This window comes from Vombatus ursinus, unplaced genomic scaffold (genome assembly GCF_900497805.2).
Source record: "Vombatus ursinus unplaced genomic scaffold, bare-nosed wombat genome assembly UNPS02012147.1, whole genome shotgun sequence".
NCBI classification, from domain to species: domain Eukaryota; kingdom Metazoa; phylum Chordata; class Mammalia; order Diprotodontia; family Vombatidae; genus Vombatus; species Vombatus ursinus.
Window position 1 is genome coordinate 517,196 of NW_020951925.1, and position 25,234 is coordinate 542,429.

Consider the following 25,234-nt stretch of genomic DNA (forward strand, 5'->3'; position numbering starts at 1 on the left):
TTTCTTTTAATACAGAGTGGAATGAAAAGGTCAACATTGGGATTATAAGTGGGGCTGTATTGGTGATTTCTGGATGGTGCTGGGGCCTGCATATCCCCAGGGAACAAGGAAGCAAGCATTTTTAAAGCACCTACTATGTGTCAGGCACTATGCTAAGCGCTGTACAATTATTATCTAATTTTATCCTCACAACAACCCTGCCAGGTAGGTGCTATTATGATTCCTATTTACAGACAGGGAAACTGAGGCAAGCAGAGGTTAAGTGACTTGCCTAGGGTCACACAGCCAGTAAGTGTCGGAGGCTGGATTTGAACTTGGTTTTTCTGGATTCCAGGTCAGGTGCTCTGGGTGTGGTGGCGCCCGTTAGCTGCTCAGGGGCCCCACCCTTTTGTTGCACCCAGCACCTTTCAGGTTTCCTCTTTGGTTCATAAATGTCCTTTCCTGCCTGAAGAACAATCCTCTAGGCACAGGGTTGGTGTCTGCTCGGGGCTTCCCAGAAGCAGGTGGCCCTGTGGGCAGGCAGGGAAGCTTCTTTGTGCCTCCAGCACGGGCCATCCTTGTTCCTTTCCACCGTTATTTCTCCACCACTAAAGCTGCTTTCCTTCCACGGATAACACGGCCCCAGAGGTCGCCCCCTTCCCAGTTTCCACTCCCTTTCGGCTCTGCTGCTCAAGCTCTTCCAGGAGCATATTTTCTACCCCTGAGACAGCTGGGTCTTCACGTAGGCCCCCAGGCCCTCACTGGTCCAGCCTAGTCAGGACCTTGCCCACAGTCCAGCAAAGGGTCGCAATGGGGGTCGCCAGGGCGTGTCATGGGGTCTGGGCTCTTGGGGAAGCTTTGGTCGGATGCAGGGACATGTGGAGGAGGACTGACCAGCTCCTATGACAGGGGCAGCTTCAGGGAATCTCCCATTCCTCTGCTTCCTGCTCTGTGTGGTTGGCATCACCCTCAGCCCTCAGCTGTTTTGGAGGGGCTTTACCTAATCCTAGATTCAGGGGTGACCCAAGAACAGAGAAACCCCACCCAAGGTCTGTGGAAAGGCTTCAGTTGGGGTCCTTTGGGCCTGCCTTACTGCCCGGGCACAGCCCTTGGGCACAGAGAGAGACAACATGCTATTGGGCATGTGCTTGAAGGAGGCAGGCCCCCAGCTTTCCCCTTGACACCCTGGAAGGTTTTCACTTGGCTTGTCTGTCAGTAGTCAGGAAGTATGGCTTTCACAAGTCAACTAAAGATAAACAGATCAGAGCAACTGCTTTGGCTTGCCAGCATGGCCCCTTGGGGGCCAGTTCATTAAACAGCAAAATCATATGAATCATTGAAATATTAATTTCTTCTCAATAAAAATGTCATGGAAATTGCCCTGCCCCTGCCCCTGCTCTCCAGTGTGCCGAGAGCAACCTTGTGGACAGATTCTCAGTTTGGGTGGGGTCCTCCACCATTCCCTGACTCAGGTTTACTGGTTCCTACCGGTGCATTGTCCCCCAAGGGTCCCAGCAAAATGGAGATCAGACAAAAAGGTCTTTGCAGTCGCCGGGCTGCTGGGATTCCTTCACTGTTCCCAGAAGCTGCCCACGGCTGCCATGAGGGCTCCGAGGCCACTTGGAGCGATGGCTCCTGCGCCATCGACACCATGCCGGGCCCTTACTTTTGCGCGTGCGAAGTTCTTTGTCCTGTGTCAATCTCTAAATCTCCATTCTGGCTCTGTTTCTCTCCTTTGTTTTTTGAGCACCAAAACGAGTAACCTATCGAGCTTTTGCTGGAGGATGTTATAAATGAAAATTTAATCATCATTCCATCAGCTTTGTCAACTGGGAGAAGTGGTGTGTGTGTGCGTGTGCCCGGCAGGCGGTGGGAAGGGCCCTTTTAACTCAGTCCGAGTGGCTGCTTAGAATCTCCTACTGACGAGCAGCCTTCCACTTAGGTTAGCTTAGTGGGAGCTTTTCAAAATTATTATTATCCTAATACCAAACTGAATGAATCTGCCCCTGGAAATCAGAGCTCTTAAAAGGGGAAGATTGGGAGCCTTGGCCTAGCACCCAGAGTAAGGTTTGGCTTTTTAATTGGTTTATCTGATGCAAATGGTCACGCATTTGGGACAGTTTGCTTAGCATCATGGAAACCAGCCCTCATTATGAAGGAGGAATGGTCCTCAAGGGTAGTTACTGCATTTTGGTCTAAATATCTAAAAAGCTGGTTATTTGGATTATCTAAAATTTTTATTGTGGATTTTTCTAACATATTGAGAGACATGTTTTTAAGATTGGGGGGCCTTCACCTTTTAAATACACACACCTCTTTTAAATTTCTCTAAGCATTTGCCCATATGATTCATGGTAAATCCTGTTAAATTTAATCAGAACAGGAAAAGTGAATCATTTCCCCCATTTTTGAAAATAAACTATAAATAAATTTAGGAGGATTTGTGATTTTGTTTCCTTTTTGAAGCCAAGATAACCCTCCCTTTGCCATGAGCTTAGTGGTTTGTTGGGGGTGGGGGGGGGGCTGAATGCCAGCTCTCCATCTTGACCCGCCATCAGGTTCCCCTCCTTGGCATTTCTCTGGGACTACATTAAAAACCGAAAAGGAAGAGGTGGAGTGACACCTGTTTGCTGAGGTGATTCTCCATGCCACCTTTTTTTATTTGCTCCATTGGTAGATGGAACTGTCTTTGATGAAGCACCCTAGGGCGTCAGAGCTCAATGGTGCTCATTGGGTAGAACAAGGCTGAAAAGCAGAGCTCCAGCCCCGTCCTCCCCCAGTCAAAGCTGCCCAAAAGAACAGGCACCAACTACATAAACAATTTGTCATACTAGTGAGTGAGTATGTGAACCAAATCAAAGACTCACAGTAATTGAATATTTATTACCTGCAAAGTCAATTAGCTGATGAGTATATATTTCTAAAGAGCATTGTATAGCCTCCAAATGGTGCCTCAATTCAACCCTACAAACTAGATTCTGGTCAAATGAAATGGAAAAAAAAGCATAACTAAAGCAGAACATCCGCTTTCCTAATGCTGATGATGAATCTCCATTCCATTCGTATTACTGGAAAGGTCCTTCGTTGGCCGCCTGCCACACTTCTCTCAGGGTGGTTCCCCAATGTATTGTAGGGTGAGGCCCTTTCACCCCGAGCAGCATGGATGCCCATCCAAGTGGGACCTGCTGCGCCCACCCTTATTCCTAGCCAGTGCTTCAGGCAGAGGCGGGTTGGGGTTGGGTCCACCCGGAAGAGGAGGCTTGGGGAGCACACATCACTTAACCAGTTACAAAGAGAGATGAAGGAATCTATAAATTTTGCATTTACAAGGTCCTACAACGAAGGCGTTGTAAGTTACTCTTTTGGGCACCGCAGGTTCCAGCAGCGCCGATGTCAAGGAAAACCGCAACCTGGACAACGTCCCGCCCAAAGACGGCGGCACCCAGAGTGCCGGGGAGGCGGCTCAGCTCACCAATGGGGGAGGCGGTGGCGCCGGCAGGAAGCGGCCACTGGAGGATGGCACCAACGGCCACCCCAAGTTCCGTCTGAAGAGGAGGAAGAAAATCCCGGGGCCCATTTTACCCAAGAATGCCCTGATGCAGCTCAATGAGATCAAGCCTGGCTTGCAGTACAAACTCCTCTCCCAGACGGGACCAGTGCATGCCCCTGTCTTCGTCATGGCCGTCGAGGTGAACGGACAGGCCTTTGAAGGCTCGGGCCCCACCAAGAAGAAAGCCAAGCTGCACGCTGCCGAGAAGGCCTTGCGCTCCTTCGTCCAGTTCCCCAATGCGTCCGAGGCTCATCTAGCCATGGGCAGGACCCTCTCTGTCAATACCGACTTTACGTCGGATCAAGCCGACTTCCCCGACACCCTTTTCAATGGATTTGAGACCCCCATTCAGGCGGACGCGCCCTTTTATTTGGGTTCCAATGGAGATGGCAGCTTCAGTCCCAGTGCAGACTACAGCGTCTCAGTGTCTGCCGTCCCCAGCGCCCTGATACAGTCACCCCTTCCCCTCCCCATACCCTACCCGTCCGCGAGCGGCAAGAACCCCGTGATGATCTTGAACGAGCTGCGGCCCGGTCTCAAATACGAGTTTCTCTCCGAGAGTGGCGAGAGCCACGCCAAGAATTTCGTCATGTCGGTGGCCGTGGATGGCCACAGCTTCGAGGGGTCAGGGCGGAACAAGAAACTGGCCAAAGCCCGCGCCGCCCAGTCTGCTCTCGCCTGCCTCTTCCACATGCAGCTGGACCAGACGCCGTCTCGGCAGCCCATCCCCAAGGAGGGCCTCCAGCTGCATCTGCCACAGGTGAGGACCTGGGAGCTCGGGCCCAGCCCTCCGAGGGGATCTGTGGGATTAAAGTGGTCCCTTCCATGTAGCATAAGCCTCTTAGCTTGTGTTCCAGGAACGCTTGCCGATGAGCTTCTATAGCGAATTTACTTGGTTAGAAAAGTAGGAAATGAGAGATAGGCACTGGAGCCATGGAGGTGAGGAGAGGTGGTGACGGTGCCCTCTCTGATGCATTGGTTGGCTTCTTGCCCAGGAAGAGCCCCCAAGGACTCTCCTTCGGGAATTCATCCAGAATCAGGTCCCTTTGCGTCCTCTCCCTCTTTCAGACGTGCTCGTGGTGAATCACGTCCTTGTGGGCTGCAGAGTGGAGAAGTGGGGGTGCTTGAGTCCTGACTGACTCTGACATGGATGTGATCCAGTCCTTCTCCTGGGTTCTGGGTGCTCCCTGACTGCATCTCTGTTTTCCAGGGCGGGCAAAGGAGGGAGCTGGCCATACATCACAGAGCAATGCTTCTTCAGCACCCAAGAGGATGGCTAGGTCGTAGATGTTCCTTCTATACCCACCACAACCAAAGTCTCCTTTAAAGGGGAGCCCTCAAAGGGCTGATCAGACTGAAAGTCTTTTCTCCTTCCCTTTCTGGAGTGTTTCTGTCCCCCTCCACTTTTGAGGAGTAGCTACTGTCATCTCCTCTGGCAGGGGGGAGTATACCATGAGCTCCCCCCTGCTTCTCTTTCCCTCGTAGGCTCTGTGTCCTTTACGTCTTACAGCTGCAAATGAAATGGTTGAAAGACTATATGGGCTTGAGAGAGATTATCAATTCTCCTTTTCCTTTTCTGTAAGTGTTACTACTTCTGATAGGAAAGCCATGTCATTGAGAGAGCTGTCCCTCCAAAACAGGAACCTGGGGGCAGGTGGGAGCACTGAAGGTCCCTCTGGAACACCCCTGCTGCTCCCTGCACCCTTTCCTCTCCCTTCTTGTCTTCCCAGGCTCCAGGGTGCCCTCCTCCCCCCTCTACCCCAAGGAGCATCTCCCTGCTTGCCCTGCTCATGCCAGCCCTGGAGATGAGGGTGACTTTGCTGCTCTCCCTATGCAGAAAGGAATGACCCCCCTCATTTTATAGATGAGCAATGTGAGGCCAAAAGTAGTCCCATGACCTGCCCACAGCCTCCCAGTTTGTCAGAAGCTGGGCTGAACTTTGAACTGGTGCCTCAGGGAAGGAGATGGGGAAACTGGGGGGGCTGGGATGGGGGCTTCAGGGTTTCATGCGGAACCCAAAGGGCAGACCCCATCAGCATTTTGGTCCCCTGTCATCCCCATTCTCGGTGTCTATTCTTCTCTAGGCCATCGCAGGTCCTTCTGGTCTGATGGGAATGTGATGTTTCAGGTAGAGAAGCTGGCCGCCTAATCATTTCCTTTTTTTTTTTTTTTGGCCTCTTGTCAAAATCTCTGTTTCAGTTTCCTGATAAGATGTCTTCTCTGTGAAGCTCAAGGTTGGCTGGTGAGGCAGCACGCATTTCTATTGGAAAAATTAAACTCTGTCTGAGCCGCTGTTGGGCTCATTGGGATAGTCTCTGTGAAACCATTTCCAGAATTGGCCAATAGTCCCCAGGAAAAGGGGTGGAAATTATGTCATTTTGCCAAAGGTGACCCCAAAATGTCATTTCAATGTCAAATAACAGCCAAAGGAGGCAAATGATGTTCAGGTAAAGCAAAGATCACTTCCTTCCTCGGGGGTCTCTTTGGCCATGGTGGCTGAAGCTCTCTGTCAATCTCTTGGCAGGCTTGTACTTTGTCAAAGCGATAGTTTTTGAGGCAGTGTGGTGTACTGAGTGGCCCGCTAGACTTGGAGTCAGGAAGGCCTGAGTTTGAATCCTGTGTGACTCCTGAGCAGGACATCACATCTCTAGGCCTCAGCTTCTTCCTCAGTAAAATGACGAGCTGGCCCCATGACCTCTGGGCCCCTTCTAGCTCGAGACCAAGGACCCTTTGAGCCCCTGAGTTCTTGAGGGTGGCTGGAGTTGGAGATGTTCTCTTGCTTTGCCTTAGCAGAACAATGCTATCAAAGGAGTAAGAGAACATCCTTAGGTATTGGCTGCCTACGACCCAGCTGATGCCTTTGGGAGGCTCAGGTCTCTTTCTGGAGAGGCAGCCACCAGAAAGACGGAGCCGTAGTGGTTGTGGGGTGTGGCCCTGTGTCCGACAGCCCCTGCTGCTGCTGCTGCAGGCTTGGCTGGGATAGGAAATGCTCATTGTCTCCAGTAGCATTCAACAAATAGTTGTGGTTTTCCGGTTCTCCAGAACACCCTGCCCGAGCTCTCAGTTGAAGTGAATGGCCTCACACTCTAAGGGAGCAGAGACTCAGGCAGAAAGGACCTTTGTCCTGGCCTCCTGAGCCAGTGGGCAGAAAGCCTCGATCCGCCATCACTCCTGTGGCTGCTTGGTGGCCCAGGGCCCTGGGGAGGGCAGCAGTAAAGATAATGGAGACCTTCCATCCAGTCTCTGCTGGATAGGCCAGGGCTCCGTGCTTGGGGCCACCCTGCCTCTCCCTCCCACTCAGAGAGCTAGAACAGGAAGGAGAAAAGACAGAACAATAAGCTCGCCAACATCTGGCCAAGTCCAAGCTGTCTTCCACTCCCAGAGTTTCCCACCTCTGCAAAGAGAGACAGAGGGCTTCTCATCCCAGCTCTTCTTTGGGGCCAAGCTTGGTCATTACTGAGAGGTAGCTGATGGCTCCATAGTGCCCAGAGCTCTGGGCCTGGAGGCAGGAAAGCCCGAGTTCAAATCCAGCCTAACCACTGCCTGCCTCAGTTTCCTCAACCATAAAATGGGAATAATAATAGCACCTACCTTGCAGGGTTGTTGTGATAATGAAATAATATTTATAAAAAGTGCTTAGCACAGTGCTTAGCACATAGTAGGCCCTATATAAACATTGATTCCCTCTGGGCAGTTTCCTGGCCAACACTGCACTCCCTGGTGCTGGCAGGCAATGCAAAGGACTCACTGAGGTAGCTGCCGCCATTTCTGAGACCCATCTCCCACAAGGTCATCCTCCACTCTTCCCTGCTATCCCAGGAGTGGCTCAGGAAGAGTCTGGTGTTTTTGGCAGGGACTCCTGCTTCTGACCTGGCATTTCCAGATGGGAGGTGAGCCCTCACACTGACCTTGTATTAGGAATCCATCACGAGATTCAGACAGGTTGGGAGGGATGCAAAATCAACCAATACGTCCTAAATGCACATCTACTTAGAAATCACCAGCCAGTATTTCAAATTCAGCAACTACGTACTAAGCATCTTCTGTGTTCATTCAGGTCCCTGTGCTTGAAGCCCACAAGGGTTAATTTAATTTAAAGTGGTTTACCCTGGTCATTATCTGAGTGGCTCACCTAGTGTTAAATCAATCAATTTGTAAACATTTATTAAGCACCTACTGTGTGCCAAGCCCTGTGCTAAGTGCTGGGGATACAAAAAGAGGCAAAAGGCACTCCCTGCCCTCCAGAAGCTTACAATTGAATCAATAATTAGCTTATAATAAGGCAAACAAATATCTTCAAAGCAAGCCCTATGGAGGATAAATTGTTGTTCAGTCACACCTGACTCTCCATGAGGCCTTTTGGGGTTTTCTTGGCCAAGATACTGGAGAGCTTTGCCATTTCCTTCTCCAGCTCATTTTACAGATGAGGAACTGAGGCAGAGTTAAGTGACTTGCTCAGGGTCACACAGTTAGTGTATGAGGCTGGATTTGAACTCATGAAGCTGCGTCTTTCCGAGTTCGAGCCCAGAGCTTTATCCGCTGCACTTCCTCGCTGCCCCTAGAGGATAAATAGGAAATAACGAACAGAGGGAAGGCACCGCAATTGAGAGGGGTTGGGGAAGGCTTCCCGGAGAATGTGGGATTTTAGGTGGGGCTTGAAGGAAGCCGGGAGGTCGGAGAGCATTCCAGGCCTGGGGACGATGTCCAGGGAGAATGGCTGGAGCCCAGAGATGGATCCCGGGTGCCTCGCTAAGCTCAGGAGCTGCAGGGTGGGGGCTGGTTTGCCCCAGCGCACTGACACTGGACGGACCCCACCCTATCTGTGCTTTTTGTGGCTGCCCTGCGAAGGCCCTCTGTTGATGTGTCGGATGCCGAAGCTGATTTCTTATGGTTAAGCCAAGCAGCAGCGACGGAGCCGCACAGTGTCTTTTCTTAGAAGACTCTGGGGCAGCTCGAGTGCTGTACCTGCATTTCCACCTGAAGTTTCCCTTCAGCCTGGGGAGGCTCCCGGCCTCGAGCAGTATGCCAGTTTTCATTCTGCGCTACCTGGTTCCCTTCTGTACAAGCCCAAGACTGTCCTTTAATGGCGCATCTCCCATTCACTTTTTGGCCATCGGCCATTTCCCCGTTTGCTTTTTTTTTTTTAACTTTCCTTATTATATTCTCTCCAGTCACTGTACTGATAATTGATCCCTCCGCCCTCTGGGTTCCCTTGACGGGTTTTGTTTTTTCTAGCTCTTTCACAAAGAGCTGTAAGTCTCCAACCTCCTGCCCTTGGCTAAAACATTAATTTCCCAAGTCCGAGATGGTGTGTGTGACAAAGTTCTGGAGGTGGTCATGGGCTGCAAGCTTCCTCCCTCAATATGAATCCCCCCCGTGACAAGACAGCAGGCAGTGAGGCAAGCAGCAAGCCCTTCTTATTATTATCTACCTGCAGCCAGGTGCCGGGAAACAGCGCCATCTTAGCCTGCCTTAAGAGAGGAACAGTGTCTGGGCTCAGGGAGGTCTTCATCTCCCTGGTCTCAACCCTACTCAGAGCCTATCTGCAGGATTGTGTTGAGTTTCAGGTAAGGCCCTTTTAGGGAGGCGGAGAGAGCCTCAGGACAGGTCACCAAAACATGGAGGGATGGCCAACCAGGCTGCAGGAATGAGGAAGTTTATCCTGCAGAGGGAACAACTTTGGTTGGGTGGGGGGCAGGGTAGGGATGGGGAGGAATGCGTGCTAGCTGCCTTCAAGGATTTGAAAGGTTGTCATTTGGGAGAAGGAGCAAACTCTTCTTGGCCCAAAAGATTGAAACAGAAATCGTGGTCTGAGTGATAGGGAGATGCTCTATGTAATCTACGCTTCCTAACAATTAGTGCTTTCCTCGGTGGAGGGGTCTGCCACAGCAGGGAAGTAGGCCATTTCAAGAAGTGTCTTTCCACCAAAGCTGTAGAGAAGACTCCTATTCCCTGTAGGTTGGACAATATGAGCTCTGAGGGCTTCCTCAGAGACTGTGATTCTTACCGACATCCTTCCCCAAGTAGCAGTCAATCTTTGAGCCTTGACCATAGTCCTCACAGTGTGCACATACACATACTGACCTGATCACAAAAACGTTGTCCAGCCCTGTGAGGCTAGCTTCTACCCAAGGTTAAGACATCCCCAAAGATAGCTGGCATGGAAGCCACAGAGCTGGTGTAAGGTTTCAAGCCCACCATTACCCCAAAGTGCAGAGGACCATGGTCAAGGAGAGACTCCAGAATGAGATCACTTGAGGAGAGAATCACAGTCCCTGAGGAAGACCTTGGAGCTCATCTTGTCCAACCTACAGGGCATTAGAGGTCTTAGTGTTAGCAGCTTAAAGCCATATTCAGATACCTTTTTTAATGGTAAGAGCAAGGATTTGATTGGCTGAATTATCCCTTTGAAATCAGGGACATTCTCAATGCCTGATGACTGAGGATGAAGATGCCCCTGCCATCTGGTGATGTGTGATAAGGACAGTTCATCAGCCAGTATGAGCATTGTATTGGGCCCTTCAATGGTCAAGGCCAACCTCATGGTGGAGCAGTTTTAAATCACTGAAATTTGGAATAGCTCACGATCTGTAAAGTTTACCTCCTGAGGATTACAAAGCTGGTGCTGCCAGTTGGTTGCCAAGCTGCCTGCTTGGTTCAGGGGACTTCCTGCCTTGGGCATGCCCAAAGGAAGCTCTCCTAGAAGCCAATCTCTGAGATCTGGCTGAGCCCACCAGACACATAGCCCTGGCCATAGCTGCCAGTGGCAGGGGGCAGAGCCACACAAGTTCACCTCCACCTTACTACTACTCAAGCAACTCCACTCCTAATTAGACAGATGTGGGACCACCAGAACATTCTTTCAACCTTTGGAGAATGATGAGCTGAGAAGCATTTGGAGTCTACTTGATTTATAACCTGACTGAGACATCTCCCTCAGAAAGTGTTCCCACTCTGCAGTTTTTCCACACAAATAGCTTTGTTCCTACACTGATATGGTTTCTTTTTCTTGCTGCCATCAAGGCATTTTTCTTTTACTTTATTTAAAAAGTCCACTATGGTAGAGGAGCTGGGCCATAGAGGCCAGAAGGCCAGCCTTCGTGACCTGGAAGTTTGGAGCTTAACTCTCTCTGGTCACCCCCTCTCAGGCACCCAGGCCAAGCTTTAAGATTCAGAGTTGGATGCATTTCTGAGCTGCATTAGTGGATGGGCCTTCCGCCCCCCCTCCCCCCACCAGGAGTTCCACATACCAATGAAATTGTAGGTCTAGACCAAGAAGGAAAAACTATTTCTACTCATGCTTGTAATTATATACAGAGAAAGTGAATAAGCAGCCAGATGGATTTATTTTCTCATTTCTTTATTCTTGATTATTTTTTCATTTTTCATTTTTTATGTCTTTATTTTTTCTTTATTTTTAGTTTTCAACATTCTTTATTCTTATTATCTTATTGTCCCTTTCATTTTTGTTAGTATTTCTGATTTGACCAACTTTGACAGATTTATGTAGAGTAGATTGGATAAAAGTCACATTTCTCAGTTGGACGTTCCTTGATTGAAGGAAGAAAACAAGAGTTTTATGGCGCTTATGATGTGCCAGGCCCTGTGCTAAGTACTTTGCAAATATTATCTCATTTGACCTTCACAGCCCTGCAAGGCAAGTGCTGTGGTTACCTCCATTTTATAGGCAAGGAAACTAAGGCCAACAGGGTGAAGTGATTTACCCAGGGTCACTGAGCTTGCAATTGTCTGAGGCTGGATTTGAATTCAGATCTTCCTGACTCTACCAGCTAGCTCTCTCTACTGTACCGGGAGTTGCCTCCCGTTAGTTCTTTATAAAACTTAGCTTTTCTTGAATCTAAAATGCTCTTTTTCATTGACATGATTCTCCTCTCTGGGTCCAAGAGAACGTGTAGCCTCCAGACTGTTTTCTGTTCTCACTGGGTTTTTCCCCGGCTCTGTCAGGGACTCTCCCAGTGCGGCCAGGTCAGTAGCTGGCCTGGTGGAGTGTGCTCCAGAGCCCGGTCCTTCAGTGGCAGTTCTACAGGTCTCAGCTGTTTTGAAGGAAACGTTTGTAGGCAGTGAAGACAGAGGGTCCAGACATAACTGGTGGATTTCCTCAGGAAAATGAATGTTTTTGGGTAGTTGTCTTCAGACCGCGTTCTCCCATCGTGTTCTAGGTACGATCCTGCTGCTCTTGGGGTGAGTATCGCCGCTGGACAGCTGGGTTAGGGTTAGTTGTGCTGTTGTCTCAGGACAATGAGAAGCCCATTGCCTGAGAGTAGCCTGCCCAGGCGTGTGTGGGGGACAGTCGGCCCCCCCCCGCCCCCAGACGAGCCTGCCCTGCCTCCCTGTTTTGGCGGAGGGGCGGAGATGCTCCCAGCACCTCACCGCGTCTTCTGTGGTCGCCAGGTTCTCGCCGATTCCGTGGCCCGCCTGATCGTGGAGAAGTTCAGTGATTTGACGGACAACTTCACATCCCCCCATGCTCGGAGAAAAGTGCTTTCTGGCGTTGTCATGACGACAGGTAGGTGCGTCATTGGGCGGGTGGAGGAGCTCGCACTCTCAGGTCTGGTGGCCTGGGTGGGGCTGGAAAGGGGCGCGGGGGGCCGAGCGAGGGGAGAAAGTACTCGTCGGGCAAACACTGGAGCCGTTTCTTTTCAGTGAAGTAAGGGGTGAGGAGTGGGGAAGGGGGAGGAGCTTCATTGGATCTTGAAAGTGGGGCTCACTCGTCTACCCCCAAAAGAAAAGCCTTCCGGGCCGACTGTCGGGGCCACGTGCTGCCCGGTCTTTAGCAATATCGGAAAACAAGCGTGGCCTCAGTTTGTTGGTAGTTCCAGCGTGCCAAGTGCTTTCCCCTCTACAAACTTGGGAGGTATGGATGCAGGACAATGGGCTCCATTTCATAGACGAAGAAACAAAGCCTCTGAGAGGTGGATGTCTTGCCCTCAGTAACCAGCTAGTAAGAGGCAGAGACCCTCATGCTTAGCCTTCCTGCTGAACCCCCCTCGTGCCTGCTCTTTGTTTTTCCAAAGGTACTCCCTCCTCCTTGCACTCTAAGAGTCCTTCTAGGCCATGGGGGGCAAAAGTCTGGTAAGAACACCAGACTGACTCTAAAAGACCCTGGAGGGAGTGAGGTAAGGGGGCGGGAAGAGAGAAGGAGGGAGGAAAGAGAGGAGAGACAGTGGAAGAGAGATATAAGGAGAGGAGAGAGAGGGGGATAGAAGAGAGGGAGGGAAGGAAGAGACAGGGAGGGAAGAGTGAGAGGGAGGGAAGGAAGAGAGGGAGAGAGAGAGAAAGGAGAGAGGGAGAGAGAAGAGAGAGGGAGAGAGAGGGAGAAAGAGAGGGAGAGAGAGACGTGGAGAGAGGAGAGAGAGAGGAGAGAGGGAGAGATGGAGAGAAAGAGAGAATGTGAGAATCCACCTTTGAATATGGGTGCATTTTCATTTTTGTCTATGGCTGCTTATTTAGTAAAAGGATTACTTTTCTTATTGAGGAGGATGAAGAGCAAAGGCTTGCTAACATTCTCTACATGTGCATTTATCACATGCTATTCAACTTTCCTCAGAATTCCTCAAATCATAGATTAGGGAGAGGATTGTTGGCAGATGGCCTTGGATTGCTCAGGGTATTTTCCAACTTCTGACAGGTCGAGGTTGGTGGTTCTGTTACTACCCAGAGACCACCCTTCCTAAGTGGGCTGCCAGGACAGCCTCCTGGACAGGTCCAGAGGATTTGGCAGGAGGCCACAGACACAACCTGGCCAGCACCTCAGTTTCCAGGACTGCCATTTTGTTACTGTGGCAAATACTGGAAAAAGGACACAGCCAAAGGAAAACAGATGAGGTGTTTTTTTTTTTTTATGTTCTCTCTCGATCTCTCAATCTTTGCTGCTTTTCACATCTACAAAGGGGTCACAACTGATTGCCACCGCCTCCCCTCCACTGCCATAAAGAGGATGTGAACTTGACACTATTCACATCGACTGACTGGCACTCTCTCATCTCATGCCTTCCTCCATGGGGTCAGTGGTACAGTGGCAGGTAGGCCAACTTGGCCAAGTCTGGGCACAGGGCACGGCCACAAAGCCTTCAGGATAAAGGCATCTGGGCCACGGGGGCCTGCATCCACTTGTTTCCAGGACATTCCAATGTTCTTCACGTGACAAAATAATTTCCTGTGCTTCAGGATTTTTAGGAGCAGAAACAGTCTGTGATGGGCATGGTTTTCTTTTCCTTTTGCCATAAGAGACTTCCAGGATTTTCAAAAGCTGCTAAATCATTGGGGTTGCACACTCCTAGGGGATTTCTTGGAGTTGGCCAAAGAATTTTCATCATTCCTTTCACTACCTGGAGCTCTGCCTTTGGCCACCCAAGCTCAGGGAAACTTCAGTGACTTACCTCTCGTGGTTCTGGGAGGGCTGGATTTCCTTGGGAGTCTGTGTTCTCTGCGTCCTGGTGTGTAGCTGCTGTGCAGAGAGGTCCAGGGGAGTTCTTCACAGGTGTCATTGTCCAGAAGTCTGCCCTTCCAGAACCTAGAGGCCATGGCTTCACTGGAAATGACCCTAGCTTTGTTTTTCAAAGGGTTACAGCTGAGAGAAGGTCAAGCACAGGAGAGATTGATTTAAATTCTCACAGGGCGTGACTTGACTTTAAAAAGGAATTTGTTACTCTGAAAGTTGAGTTGTCCTGTATTTTGACTCAGTATAATTCATTGATGACAAAAGTGTCTGGCAGGTGAGATGCTTTTAAATGATTTCTTCCATTTGTTTTGATTGTGGCTGACTGTTATGACCTCATAACCTCATTTAACATACTAGTATTTGACTGTAGTTACCAAGTCCTAGCCAAATCTTTATGACCCCATTTGGGGTTTTCTTGACAGAGATACTGGAGGGGTTTGCCATTTCCTTCTCCAACTCATTTTACAGATGAGGAAACTGAGGCAAACAGGGTGAAGTGACTTACTCAGGGTCACGTGGCTAGGAAGTATCTGAGGTCAGATTTGAACTCAGGAAGATGAGTCTTTCTGACTCTAGTCTCAGCATCCTACCCATTCACCACCTTCCCAGGTCAAGTTCCACTTGGTATTTGGGCCCTGATGGCTCAGAATGTAATTAGTAATTGGCCAGAAACCCTGAGGCTCTTTCCCTCCCAGATTGATTTGTTTTTTGACTAGGTAAAAGGGGTCATTCTCTGCCTCATTTCTTACCTGAAAGGGCGGTGCCTCAGTCCAACTGGGACATGGGAAAGATCTTAGCTTGAAAAGGCCAAGGTCTCCCACTGCATCTGGGGCCATCTCCAGTCATCCTGATCCATATCTGGCCATTGGACCCAGGTGGCTCTGGAGGAGAGAGTGAGGCTGGTGACTGCACAGCCTTCCTCACTTAAATCCAATTCACTTACAAGGCATGACATCACCTCCCGGGTGTCATGGTCCTCTTCGAGAACAAAGACAAATCACAAAGCCAACGGGAGCCCCCAACTGTTGTGACTGGACTTAATGATGGTTTGCTCTGTGTGCGGAGAAGGGTGCTTGGTGCATCCCAGCAGAAACCATTCCTGTGCTCCCCAAAAAGTTCCTCTGAGTACTGTGAGCCACTCTTTTCTGTGAAACCACCCCTGGCATTTGCCATTCTGGGACTCAGTGGGCCTTGTCCTGAATTGGTGAGTGGTTTTGTAAAACCCAAGTGTATCTCTCGTGGGAGCCTGATCCAGTCCTGATAGCTGTAGCATGGCTTGTGGGGTGACTCTCCAAGATTCAAGTTGTCCCCTAGAGTCAGCCAGTCATCAGAGAATGGGCATGGAGCCTCCAGATGAGTATTCATTCAGGGCACCATCATGGACTAACAGCAAACATCTTTGGTTCCCAGGCACGGATGTCAAAGATGCCCAGGTGATAAGCGTCTCCACAGGAACCAAATGCATAAATGGGGAGTACATGAGTGACCGTGGCCTGGCCCTAAATGACTGTCATGCAGAAATCATATCTCGGCGATCCCTGATTCGGTTCCTTTACACACAGCTTGAACTTTTCTTGAGGTAAGTTCAGGCCACTAGAGCTTGAGACATGTGACCTCAGGGAGGTTGTTCCCTGCCCCCAGAGTAGCTCAGAATAGCAGCATAAGAAAACTCATGGCTTAGACAAGACTGACCAAATGCAGCTGCAGAAGTGGACGGAAGAGGGGGACGCGGTCCTAAAGTCACAGGCCATATTCTTCTGTTTTCTGCAGCGTAGATGTGTAGAGGCCAACTTAGGAGACCTGGTGTGTTCATGGAAATGGTCACCTTCGGTCCAGTTACTGTGTCCCGAAACAGTCCATCAGTTGTTTAAATTTAGCTTCTGTCAACACAACAGTTTAGTACTGGTTACAAAATAGAGAGTTAGTTACAAAAATCAGTGGAAAAGATTAGATAGAGGACAGACAGAAGCAAATGATGAGCCCAAGGAATCCATTTCTGGGTTAAGAACTCACCATGTAACCAAAAATGCTGAGAAAACTGGAAAGCAATCTGGCAGAAACTAGGCATAGACCAGCATCTCATGCCATATAGCAAGACAAGCTCCAAATGGACACATGACTTAGACATAAGGTTGGCATAAACAATGAGAGAAGCAAGGAGGAAATTACTTTTCAGATCTATGGATAGGGGAGCAATTCATGGCCAGACAGGGCAGAGAGAAGATCACAGAAGATAAAATGGACAATTTTGATTTCATAAAATGTTTTAAAAATTGCACAAATGAAACTATTGCAAAAATAGAAAAACATTTTCAGCAAGATTCTATGATAAAGGCTTCACATCCAAGACATGGGCAGAACCGAATCAAATTTATAAGAATAAGAGCTGTTCTCCAACTGATAAATGGTCAAAGGAGATGAATGGGTAGTTTTCAAAGGAAGAAACCCAAGCTGTCAAGAGTCATGTGAAAAATTATCCAAATCACTAATAATTAGAGAAATGCAAATTAAAGGAACCCTGAGGTTCCATCTCATACCCATCAGAGTAGCAAAGTTGGTAAAAAAAAAATAAAATGACAAATGCTGGAGGGGCTGTGGAAAAACAGGCACATATTTTGTTGGTGAACCTCTGGATTGGTCCGGCCATTCTGGAAAGCAATTGGGAGGCATGGTCAAAGAATTAAGAAACTGTACAAGCCTTTGACCCAGTGATATAACTAGGCCTATAGCCCCGAAGAGATTAAAGAAGGAGGAAAAGGAGCTGTGTGTACAGGAATAGAAATAGAAGCTCTTTTTTCATGCTGGCCAAAAACTAGACATTAAGGGAGCACTCATCAGCTGGGGAATGGCTTCATAAAGCATGGCGCACGCGAGCATTGTGCCCTGTGAGACAATGAAAGGAATGGTCTGAGAGAAACCTGGGACGACTGGTGTGAACTGATGTGAGTGAGCTGGGCAGAACCAGGACAGCAGTTTGTGCAATAATATCAGTATTGTAGAGACAAACCACTTTGAAGGACTTAAGAACTCTGCTTAGCGGAATGACCAAACACAATTGCCAAGGAATCATGATAAAGCATGCTCCTGACCTCCCTTGGAGGAGAGATGGACTCAGGGTACAGAAGGAGCTGCAGAGACAAAGTATGCCTATTGGACGCAGCTGTTGTGGGAATTTGTTTTGCTGGACTATGAATATTTGTTACAAGGGTTTGGTTTGGTTTCTTCAATGGGGAGGGAGGGGAGAGAGAGAGAGAGGAAATAAATCCTTGTTAATTAAAAACATGCTAATTTAATTTAAAAACAAACATAGCTTGGTGCTGTAGTCCTGGAGAAAATGAAGAAGGAAAAGTTCCTCACATTGGGAGGATATAGCCACTAGCAAATGGTCAGTGGGAGTGTGACTTTATCAGAAGGCCTGGCTGGGTGTGGACTCAAGTGAGCTGCCAACATTCTTACCCCACAGAGGATTCTCTGCAGTCCCTGAAGGCCCAGTGTGGTCCATCGTCCAAGCACTCCCTTGACTTCAGTTTTGCTCTGTTTCAGCACGAGAGAAGACCAGCAGAGATCAATTTTCATGAAATCCCAGCGCGGAGGCTTCAAGCTGAAGGAGACCGTCCAGTTTCATCTCTATATCAGCACCTCTCCGTGTGGAGACGCCAGGATCTTCTCACCCCATGAGGCGGCACAAGATGGTAGGTGACTCCCCTTAGGGATACACAGAGGGGCTGGAACTAGGCTATGAAGGCTCTGACAGCCAATAATGGCTTAAGTCAATTTAATTAAGACCACCTGTTAGACAAAGCAAGCACCACCTCGAAGGGGGGCATCCCTTTCTGAAGCTTGTTACTGTGGGCTGGTGTATGTCCAAATAAATGAGTTGTTGGGGACAGTCTCAGGGCCCAAGGGAGGATGGTGGGCCACAAGGTCCTTGATATTTCCAAAAGAAGCACTGAGTCGAGGGAATGCCTCACCTTTTTGACCAGAGAGGGACAGACTGGAGTGCTCAGTGTGCTTCCTTCCTGACTCTCCCCACTGACCATAGCTGGGTGTGTCTCTGCAGTAAGGTGGGCGGGTCGCCTTTCCTGGAAGGCTGGCCTTCCCAGTGTGCCTCACCTCTGCCTTTGTCTGTTTTAGATCAGGCAGATAGGCATCCAAACCGGAAAGCAAGAGGACAGCTCCGGACCAAGATCGAGTCCGGGGAGGGGACCATTCCCGTGAGGTCAACAACAACCATCCAGACCTGGGATGGGGTGCTACAGGGTGAGCGGCTGCTCACTATGTCCTGCAGTGACAAGATTGCCAGGTGAGACAGGCTGTCCCCGCCATCGCCTTAACTGGCAAAGAGCTGGAAATCCGGGCGCTAGAGGGCTCACCCCCTGCTCGGGCCCCCCGGGATGGGGTCATGAGCCCAGGAGAACAGACGATGTCAGGCATCCATTTCTTCCGCTCTGCCCCAGGCTCGGTGCATGCGGCCCCATCCCCAAAGCCGTCCCCTTCTACACGAGAATAGTAGCCACGTTGTGCATCCTAGGGCAGCTCACGTTTTCCGCGAGCAGCGACATTTAGGGAATGGCCTCGTGGCCCGGGGAATATCTCCGTGGTCCCAGAAAACAGCTAACAAGCTGTTCCCTCTTTCTGTTCAGATAGGACAATGGCCACATGCAGCCAGCACTTGGATTTGTACGTTCTGTGCCTCACTTACTGAGACATTTTGGAAAACTGGTATCCAGGAGGACTGGGAGAAGAAGCCTCATCTTAACACGTCAGGTCACTGACAGCTGATTGTGGATAGATGAGATCTCATGGCATTTCTGCCCTGGCTGCCCTCTGGGCAGTTGTTACTCCGTGGGCTGGCTTCCCATGTGCACACCCCTAGTTCATGTTGGAATAGGAGTAAAAGACAGAGAGAAACAGGTGGGAGAGACAGAGAAACAGGTGGGAGGGAGAGAGACAGACAGAGAGAGACAGGTGGGGGAGAGAGAGAGACAGACAGAGACAGAGAGAGACAGAGACAGAGGGAGACAGAGAGACACAGAGAGAGACAGGTGGGGGAGAGACAGAGAGAGAAACAGAGAGACACAGAGAGACAGAGACAGAGAGAGAGACAGATGAGAGGGACAGACAGGTGGGAGAGACAGAGAGAGACAGGTGGGAGGGAGAGAGACAGAGACAGATGGGGGAGAGAGACAGAGACAAGAGACAGAGACAGAGAGACAGAAAGAGATAGAGAGAGACAGAGAGACACAGAGAGAGACAGGTGAGAGGGAGAAAGACAGAGACAGGTGGGGGAGAGACAGACACAGAGAGAGACAGAGACAAGAGACAAAGAGAGAGACAGAGAGAGAGACAGAGAGAGAGAGAGAGAGGTGGGACACAGTATCAGAGGCAGAGCCAGAGAGCAATGATTAGGTTTTTACTCTTACAAACTCTTTGTGATGACGTCTTCCTCAAATGTCGCCTCAAAGTTTGCCCCAAACGGAAGCCATATTGTGGCCTAAGTCAGCACAATCCATTGTCTTCCCTTTCTTGAGAGCCAGGATGTTTCTGGCCTCCAGGTCCCCCGGGGCACCCTCCTGTCCTTGTGGCTCTCTCTAGGTCTCCTTGGTCATTTCTCCTCCGTGTGAGATGGTTCCCCTCTCGTCCCCTCCCTCAAGGGTGTTTGTCCTCTGCATCTCCAGACCTTTGTTCTTAGCCCTTTCCGCCTATGCCAGGCTGACCAGCCAACCTGAGCCCCTGGACCCTGCCCGCTCTCTCCACAGCCCTAGAAATCTTCCGTGTCGAGCCTCGGAGCCGTCTGACCCAGCCTGGCTGTCCTCCTCTCTCCCGAGGGTCCCTCCCACTGTTCGCACCCCAGCAGCCCCTTCCTTCTCGTTGGTGAGAGTCGCCTTGAGAGCTTCTCTTTGGGAGCCATCCAGAGTAGCCGCCACTGCTGTCTTCTTAGAAACTCCAAACTTTTGGCTTCTGAACCTCCTCCCGGACTTACTTCTCCTGTTCCTACACCTTCCAACCCAGATCTCCGGTCACACTTTTCTCTGTGTAGTTCCAATGTGTAGCATATAGTAGGTGCCTAATAACCGCTTTTCTGCGCCATTCTGTGCATCTGCATACTTGGTCGGAGGCCACCCCCATTGACTGCTCAGCAGACCCTTCCACCCCTCGGCCTCGTTTCCTGGGCTAAGCTCGCTGCCAGACTGTCTTCTCTGGGCGAAGGCAGAGGAGCTTGTGCTCACACAGTGAGAGCTCTGTGCCTTTACCCTATTGCTGTCACTGGCCCGTCCAGGTTTCCTTTGTCCTCTCCTCTCTTCACATTTAACTCTTCCTCCTTCTTGGAATTCTTCAGCTCCGGGTTCCTTCCGCCCCTTTCATCTACCGTAGGGAAGAGAAGCACAATATTCTTCCCTCCAGATGGTGGGGTCAGGAGCTGGGGAGAGGCTGAGCCTTCCCCTCCTTCCTTGAGCAGCCTCAGGGCTTCCAGTTAGGGAGTTCCAGCAGCTCAGCAGATGCTGCTTGTTAGTAGCAGCATTCAGGGTCGGTGTCATCTGGGAGCACCGCAGGGGACCCTAAAGGGCCACTTATCCCAGCCCCAGCCTGAAGAGTCATGAAGTAGACAATTGGGGAACATGCCCTGGTTTTTGCAGATGTGGTCAAGAGCAGAGGTGGCCCGTTGTCTGCCACTTTTTATTTCTAGAAAGCCATTCCTCCCCAACCGCACAGGCGGCCAGGGCACTTCCCCCTAAGTATTCCATCAAAAGAGTTTCGTTTCCCTGAGCAGAAGGTGGTTGGTTAGAAAGTAGGGCGTTGGCAGCTTTGGGATCTGCTCAGTGTGACTCTGCCGGAGCCCGTCCACACTCATCGGATCGGTGCTCAGTCCTTTGCACCTGCGTGACCCTCCCTGAGCAGACCGCCCCACCTCTTGGGGCTCAGATTCCTTGCCTGTAAAATAAGGGGGTTTGGGCTTAATGGTATCCTAGGTGCTCCCAGCTCTCCGGGGAGAGGCTCTGGGGAGGGGGCGTGGCTCTTCAGAAGCCGATTCAGCATTCCCAGCATTCCGTTGTGGGGGGCATGGCTGCGCCTCAGGGTCAGGAGAGGATGGTTCTTGGCTGTAGCTTGTTTGCAAGCTGGCAGGATGGTGTGCCCAGAAGGACGACCACCTCACACAGAATTTCCTTGTCAGAGCCTTGGGGTGTAGGTCAGTGTCAAGGATCAATCTGTGTCTGGGAGAGTTACCTCAGAGCCTCCTCCTGGCCCCATCTGGGTCTCAGATCCATTTGGCTAAAAGCACATTGGCAAAAGGAGCTGCCTCATTGTCCATCTACACCCTCTCTCACTCGGGATCTGTGTGGATGCAGTCCCCGATGGAGCCTGCCTTCTCCGGTGGTTACGCTTCGCAGTTTACCAAATGTCTCCTAAACATGAGCTCCCCTGCCTCCTTTGGGGCAGCCATGATCTCATCTGTGACATACGTAATCTGAATGCTATCATCCCCACTTTACCAGTGAGAAAACCGAGGCCCAAGGAAGTTCATACAACCACGAGGCAGAGCTGGGATAGGAGGGTGAACCTCCTCAGGGATATGAAGCCAATGTCTCACAATGAATTTAGATTTATCCAGGTGCCGTGTTTGGAGTTTTTCCTCTGGTTTTCCCATCAAAATGTAAAATTCATCCTGTAGATTATTGACCCATTTATTTATGTGAGAGGGGCATCATTATGTTATCATTTCTTATCTATAGAGAATGATTTTAAATAATCTTCCTTTGAAAGTTTGAAACTTGTTTCTTCATTTTTGCATTTAAAAGGTGGAAAATCCTATTTGGGAAGAATTTGAGAAGCCCCTTTCTCTCTTATTTGAGGTAACTTTCACTTCAAAAAGCCAGTGATTTGTTTTTTCCTCCAAACACAGGCCGCTGCTCCATTAGCCTCTTTCTCAGGTAGCTCTGGGAGGTCACTCTGGTGTTTGTAAACCCTGCCCCCTCCCACCCCCAGTGAGACCCCATGGAAGGGCAGGAGGAATCTCTGGGTCCCTTAGTTTCTCCTTCACAAATCTGGCTGGTTCCTTCTTCATGTAAGGAATTACTCAGGTAATTGCTTCATGACTACAGAATGGGAGAGCTAGCTGCCCCTTTCCAGGGCCTCCCAAGCAGGTTTTCATCCCATTCTCCCTGGCTGGCGGGAAAGATCCCAGCAGCATCCAAACCAGCACAGACCACAACCTGCTCCCCAAATGCTGAGGACTCTCCTTCCCCTTGGTGCCTGAGACCAAAGCTCCAGGAAGCCAGGCAGATTCTGGTGTGTGAGCAAGTGATTGGAATCGCAATCGAACCTTAGACCTAAGGTGCCGAGGCCCCTTCCCCATGGCTCCGGCTGGCTGCGTTCTGCATCGTGGCCAGGACCCACATTTTCTTGGCTGGGAATTGCTGGGAGCCTGGGTTTGTTTCATGTCTTCTCCATTTCAGCATCCAATGGGAAGACTAAATCTCCTTCAGGAATCATGTTGCCGTCATGTTGGTGTGAATCATTGGGGCTGGTGGGTTTGAGGTATAGCACTGAGGGGCTGGTTCTGAGGGTGGGAGCTGGAAGGTGGACCTGTCACCTCCCAGTTAGCGACAGATGGCCATGGTGCCAGAGCCCCTGGGAGGAAGGGCCCTGGGGACTTGTCCCTCAAAGGCAGTGGCTGAACCCATTACTCTTTTCTGACAAATGAGGCCAGCAGAGCCAGCATATTTTCAGCCCCTCTTTTCTGGGCTCCTGGGCTCCTGGGTCTTGTTCCTGTCTTGTCTTTTGTGCTGGGATGTCTAGGCCTCAGGCCAGAAATAACTTTATTTTTCTCCAAGTTCTGCCTGTGGAGTTGGCCGAGGGTTGGTTTTCTCCCTTCAGCCTCCCCCACATTCCAAAGTCCAACTGGCCAGTTGTCCAGTCAGCACACTCGCCATATTTTCCAAGGGGGCAGGAGAAATGGTAAGGACTCTGGCTCTCATTTGCATTCCTGCCCAGATCCTTTCTGGAACAGAAGGAATGCCAACTTCCCAGTGAATAGACCTGCAGTTATTTGTTAATGTAGCTTCTCAATTGAGATTCAATTGTAGGAGAACTAGCCTGGCCCCCAACCCCTCATAAGCTCCCCAGGTTCACTGAAGCCTCCCAAACCAAACCAAACCTCTAAATGCAGAACTCAACCAGAGCCTGGGGATCAGAATCCTGCAAGTGTGTCCCCTCATGGCTGGCAGGCTCCTAACAAATACTTGCTGGTCGATTGACTGAGTCCCTTCACTGTTCTGGCTGCCTTCCTCTGAGCACTCTAGCTTCGCTATGACCTTTCTAAACTGTGGTGTCCAGCCCTGGCACCAGGCCTCCCTCCAGAGAGGCCCTCCATGGAAGATTCTCCTGGGGATGTCGATCCACAAATGACTAGGCTTTGGGTCCAGCTGGTTAGCTGATTCCGAAAGCACCAACACTGTGGGATTTCTGGCCCATATTTCTGTCCTTGCCACAAACATAGCAGGAGAGGCTCTGTCAAATGCTAAACCTGTTCTCAGCTCCCTGTGATTCCATCTTTCTTTGCCTGGAGGCAAGACAGGGAACAGCAAATTTGTGAGAATGGTGGGACCAGTGGTGTCAAACCAGCCTGGATCAGCCTGGGCTTTAAATACCAAATAGAAGCATTGGTGTTTAATCCTGGAGGCAGTATAGAGTCACAGTCCTGTTATTTAGAAATACCAGTTTGGGGAAGGATAGGCTGGACAGAAGAGTAATGAGTGAAGGAAAAACAATTATTGGGCTATTTCAACAGACCTCCTGAACTAAGGAGATGGCCAAGCAAGTAGACTGAAGGGGACAGGTGTGAGAATCCACCATATCTGGGGTTGATTGGATATAGGGGGAGGGAGAATGGAGAGTCAACAGCGATTGTAGATTGTCAACTTGGGGACTGGAAAAAGGATGGTGCACTTCAGTTCCAAAGAGAGACATATGTATGAGGAAAGAGATTATGCTTTGTTTTAGATGAGCTGAGTTCAATGAACCAATGAGGCATCTGAGAGGAGCTGACCAAGGGGGCAATTGAAGATGTGGGATGGAGGAAGCTGAGGGCAAGAGATGCCTTCTTGGGAGCCATTTATATAAAGGTAATATTTGAATTCATGGGGCAGATGGAATCACCAAGAGAGAGCATGTGGAGAGAAGAGGGCCCAGGATGGAGCCTTGAGGTTCACCCAGGTAGTTGGTGGGATGTGGATGAGGGTCCTTTATAGGAGCCTGAGAAGGAGCAGCCTCATTGGCAGTGGGAGAATCAAGAGAGAATAAGCTTCATGAAAACCTGGAGGAGAAAGACTTTCCAGAAGGAGATGGAGGAGAGGGGCCAGTCAAGAGCCATCAGCTGCTACAAGGGGTCCAAGAAGGATGAGGACAGAGATAAGGCCTTTCAATTTAGCCATTAAGACTCAGTCTTGGTAATCTTGGAGAGATTGTGTAGAGTGGTGGCTATGAAGGCTAGATTGCAAGAGAGATCATAAGTGAGATAAGTGAAAGAAGAGGAAGTGGAGCCAATGAATGTAGACAGCCTTGTCTAGTAGTTTGACTATGAAAGGAAAGAGGGAATGGAGGGTGTTTAAGGATGGGTGAGATCTTGGCACATTCATAGGCATCAGGGAAGGAACCAGTGACCAGAGAGACTGAAAATTGGGGCGAGAAGAGGGGATCATTAGAGGAGGAAGGAGGGGGCGAAAACAAGGGGGGTAGATGGTTTGACCTTGGTGAGAAGAAAAGCTTCCTCTTCACTGGAGATCGAAGCCAAAGAAAAGATAGACCGTGCTGTTGAGGGCACTGAGATGGCCCAGAGCAGGCTTCAAGCGAGAAGAGAAGGCTAAGGACAGTCACAGGGGAAGAGGCACTGGGGCCCAAGTTTCATACAGGCTTTTCCAGAGGTTTAGAGTTTGTTCTAAAACTGGGTTTGAGCTTTGAATGTCTGCCCTCTGATTTAGCGCCTTATCTAATTGTTCCTGGGACAAGATTACAGAGGATCAGAAGCGCTGGTGCCTGATCAAACAGTGATTATGATGAAAACATAATCCTGGCAAAACGTTGGGCCTCATTAAAATGAAATCATGATAAATGGCCGTGTCTCTTGGCTGCTAGGAAATTACCCAGATCAGCGTTGAAGGCCCAGGGGACGTGAGTGTGTCCTGTGTTTCTTTTTTCTTTCTTTCTTTCTTTCTTTCTTTCTTTCTTTCTTTCTTTCTTTCTTT

General features: G+C 50.0%; 1 protein-coding gene across 3 annotated transcripts in view; it reads left to right on the plus strand.

The window, feature by feature from the left end:
- ADARB1 (adenosine deaminase RNA specific B1) overlaps window positions 1-25,234 on the plus strand; it is a 124,247-nt gene that overhangs the window by 78,908 nt on the left and 20,105 nt on the right. For all 3 annotated transcript variants that reach the window (XM_027857432.1, XM_027857430.1, XM_027857433.1), the window contains 5 exons: window positions 3,355-4,289; window positions 11,942-12,056; window positions 15,402-15,570; window positions 17,535-17,683; window positions 18,126-18,294. In XM_027857432.1, the coding sequence (XP_027713233.1) occupies window positions 3,355-4,289; window positions 11,942-12,056; window positions 15,402-15,570; window positions 17,535-17,683; window positions 18,126-18,294 (1,537 nt within the window). The remainder of the gene's footprint in view (window positions 1-3,354; window positions 4,290-11,941; window positions 12,057-15,401; window positions 15,571-17,534; window positions 17,684-18,125; window positions 18,295-25,234) is intronic.